The 3,368-nt window shown below is 52.6% G+C and overlaps 1 protein-coding gene across 1 annotated transcript; it reads right to left on the bottom strand.

The window, feature by feature from the left end:
- Window positions 1-2,220: 2,220 nt before the first annotated feature.
- On the bottom strand, window positions 2,221-3,082 carry LOC112079991 (adenosine receptor A1; the record flags this gene model as incomplete). The annotated part of the gene is made up of 1 exon (XM_024145784.2): window positions 2,221-3,082. A coding segment is annotated over one exon (519 nt), but the record flags the coding sequence as incomplete, so codon positions are not given.
- Window positions 3,083-3,368: the final 286 nt, after the last annotated feature.

Raw genomic sequence — 3,368 nt, 5'->3', positions numbered from 1 at the left:
CCTCTACATCCTCGCTTCCCGTCTAGCTTCTCCTTCGGCACTGGTCTCCTCTCCCGCTCCTCGTCTGCCCTTGCTCTGCTCAGCCTCTCCTCTGCGCCGCTTTTACAAGCCTCCGCTCCTCTCTCTCGCGTCTACTCTCGTCCCTCTAGCACCTTTTCCGCGTCTCGTCTCACCTGCCGCATGCTATCCTCTCTCGCCCTCGTGACAACTTTGTCTCTCGCTGCTCCCCTTCTCCTCTCCCCTCTAGCACTCAGGATCTCCCTGCTAGGACAGCCTCTCTCCCTCTACACCTCTCGCTCTCGTACGGCCCTCTCGGCTCTCGCACTCCCTCCTCTCCCTCTAACGACACTGTCTCTTTCCGCCAGCGCATACACGTCCTCTCTTTGTCCTCTAGCATACCTCTCTGCTCTTCCCTCTAGGGCACAATCTCACGCCTCGTCCACCTCTACCGGGACACTGTTCTCTTCGGGTACACCTGCTCCTGCTTGCCCTCTCCATCTCGTCTCTTGCCCTCGTACCAGGAGCACTCATCGCTCGCGTTGCGTCTTAGCTAACCTCCTCCTGCTCCTCTAAGCCTCTGGCCGTCTTCGCCTCTACTACTCGTCGGGTCTGCGGCCTCTAGCCCTGACACTTCTCTTCCCGGCTACAGTAAGCCGTCTCTCTTGCCGTCTAGCGACTGCGCAGCTCTCCTCTTTCTCTACAACGCTCTCCTGTTCAGAACGGTAGACCAAAGAGCGCTTCCTCTCTCTACACTCTCCTCTTCACACTCTGCACTCTCCTCTTCCGCTCTACAACCGTCTCGTCTTCCCGTCTACACCTCTTCCTCTTTCCATGCCTAAGCACCTCTCTCTTCCCTACTAACAACTTCCTCTTGCCCTCTACACTCATCTCTTTTCCTGCTACGAAAGAACCGTCATCCTCTGTCCGTCTACACCGTGTCCCTGTCCTTTCCCTCTACAAAATCTCGTCTTCCAGCTCAGCACACTCGGACACCTCTCTCTTCCTCTCCACCTGTTCGTCCTCTCCATCTAAGACACAGCTCATCCTCTTCGCATCTAGCACGAGATCTCGCTCTTCCGCTCTGCGCACCTCTCCTCTCCATCTAGCACTCTCCTCCTCCTCTACACTCTCTCTCCTCTAGCACCTCTCTTCTTCCTCTAGCAGCCGACTCAACATACCTTCTTCCCTCGCATCTCGCCATGCTCGCATCTAACACTCTCTCTTCCTCTAGACTCGTCCTCTTCCCTCTCCATCTCTCGCTCTCCATCTACCGCCTTTCTCCTCTCCGATCTAGCACCTGTCCTCCCCATCACACGCTCTCAGCCCATTACAGGACCTCTCCTCTTTCCCTCTACATCACCTCCTGCTTTCTCTACAGCCCTCTCTCCCCTCTACAACGTATCCTCGTCCGCCTCTACACCTCTCTCTCACCTCTCCTCTCACCGTCTCCTCTCCTCTACAGCCTCTCCTCTCCAGCCTCTCTCTAAACACTCTCCTCTCGGCCTCTAGCGCGCGGGGGTGGAGGACAAATGATAAGAGCCACAAAAGAGGGTGTCTGTGCTGGTGCACCAAGGGTTTTTGTAAACCATTAAATTGCATTTTGGGCTCTTCCCGTCCACCCTTCCTTCCGTCCGATCCAGTACTCATCCTCCTCCCTCCCTCCAATACTCGCCTCCCTCCCTCGCCTCGCTCCCTCCAATACTGCCAATCCCTCCTCCCTCCAATGACTCCATCCTGACCAACACGCCTCGCTTGCCCTCTAATGACTTCCTCGCCGTCCTCCCCCAATCTCCTCCTCGCTGCCTCAATACTCCATCTCCCTCCTCAATAGATCATCGCGCCCCTCAACCATCCAATTATGGCCATCCCCCGCTCCCTCCCTCAATAGCTCGAATCCTCCCTCCTCCCTCACAATATTCCATCCTCCTCCCTCCTGCGCAATACCTCCATCCTCCTCCCTCCAATACTCGCTTCGCTGTCCAATCCTCCTCCAATACTCACTGCCTTCCTCCTCCCGTCCCTCCGGTCCATATACTCATCCTGTTCCCTCCTCTCCAATAGTCCATCCTCCCTCCTCCAATAACTTCATCCGCTGCCTCTGCGTCGCTGCCAATACTCCATGCCTCCTCCCTGCAATACTGCATCCCTCCTCGAGAAGGTAAGTTTGTCCATCGGTCGTATCCAGTGAGATTATGTTGTGTGTGTTTACAAAAAACATGAATGTTAAAATTTGATTTCACAGTCTGTAAGAAGGATCCTTAAGCTGCAAGTCGCCCAACACTGCTCCAGAATCCTTCAATTCAGTAGGTACCATGTCACACTCCTTTCAAAGTAGTATACACAAACATCCAGTCACATCCAGGTGCAGGTGCAAGGTACAAAAAAGTAAACTGATGAAATGTTTTTCCACACTCCTTCTCCATTGGTTGCCTCACATTCGGGAACGACTACTATCGGGATGCCTCTGACTCCTGTCAAACAACCTCTAGTCATCTCCAAAAACATAGGAACTCAAAGATTTCTGAACACGTCAATGTAGAAACTCCCTTTCTTCCGGGGAAAGTTAGATATTGTTGTGCTCCATCGGCGGTTTCTGCCGAGGGTCGGCATCATCGTGAGACTGTGGCAGCTGCTGCTTAACCATCTGCTCTAGTGGAAGCTGCTGCCCTTCTTGTGATGGCGAAGGAGCTGGCGGTGAGTCCCCGATCGGATTAGGATTCCCGTTCCCATTCTGGTTCTCCTTCTCCTTACGATCCTTCTCACTAGGCTGGTTCAAAATGGCGGGTACGTCCTTACAACAGAAGTACTGCTTCCAGATCTTCAGAAAAGCGTCGCGAAACTTCTTGATGCGGAAGGCGTAGACGATGGGGTTGACGGCTGAGTTGCCGTGCGTGAGCAAGATGGCGATGTAGATCAGGAACAGGGGTTTGTCGCAGGTTGGACAGAACAACGTGATGCAGTTGATGATGTGGAGGGGAAGCCAGCTGATGGCGAACAGGAAGAGGACCAGGGCCAGCGACTTGGCAAGTTTGAGTTCCTTGTCGTAGTACTTGTTGGGGTCGGTGTGGCTGATGGTACAAGCCTGTAAGAAGAAATATTATCTTGATTTAGTATTCTTGTGATTATAAATTAATAATCATTACGATAGGTATTTTACCAAGACACTCAGGGAAATAATTCCCCCTGCTGTAGATGGTAATGTAGGTGCCAGTCTGTTATAGATGGTAATGTAGGTGCCAGTCTGTTATAGATGGTAACGTAGGTGCCAGTCTGTTATAGATGGTAACGTAGGTGCCAGTCTGTTATAGATGGTAATGTAGGTGCCAGTCTGTTATAGATGGTAATGTAGGTGCCAGTCTGTTATAGAT

The sequence above is a fragment of the Salvelinus sp. IW2-2015 genome, unplaced genomic scaffold (assembly GCF_002910315.2).
Source record: "Salvelinus sp. IW2-2015 unplaced genomic scaffold, ASM291031v2 Un_scaffold10827, whole genome shotgun sequence".
Classification (NCBI taxonomy): domain Eukaryota; kingdom Metazoa; phylum Chordata; class Actinopteri; order Salmoniformes; family Salmonidae; genus Salvelinus; species Salvelinus sp. IW2-2015.
Note: the sequence above shows the minus strand (reverse complement) of the source record. Positions and strands in the feature narration are given on the sequence as shown.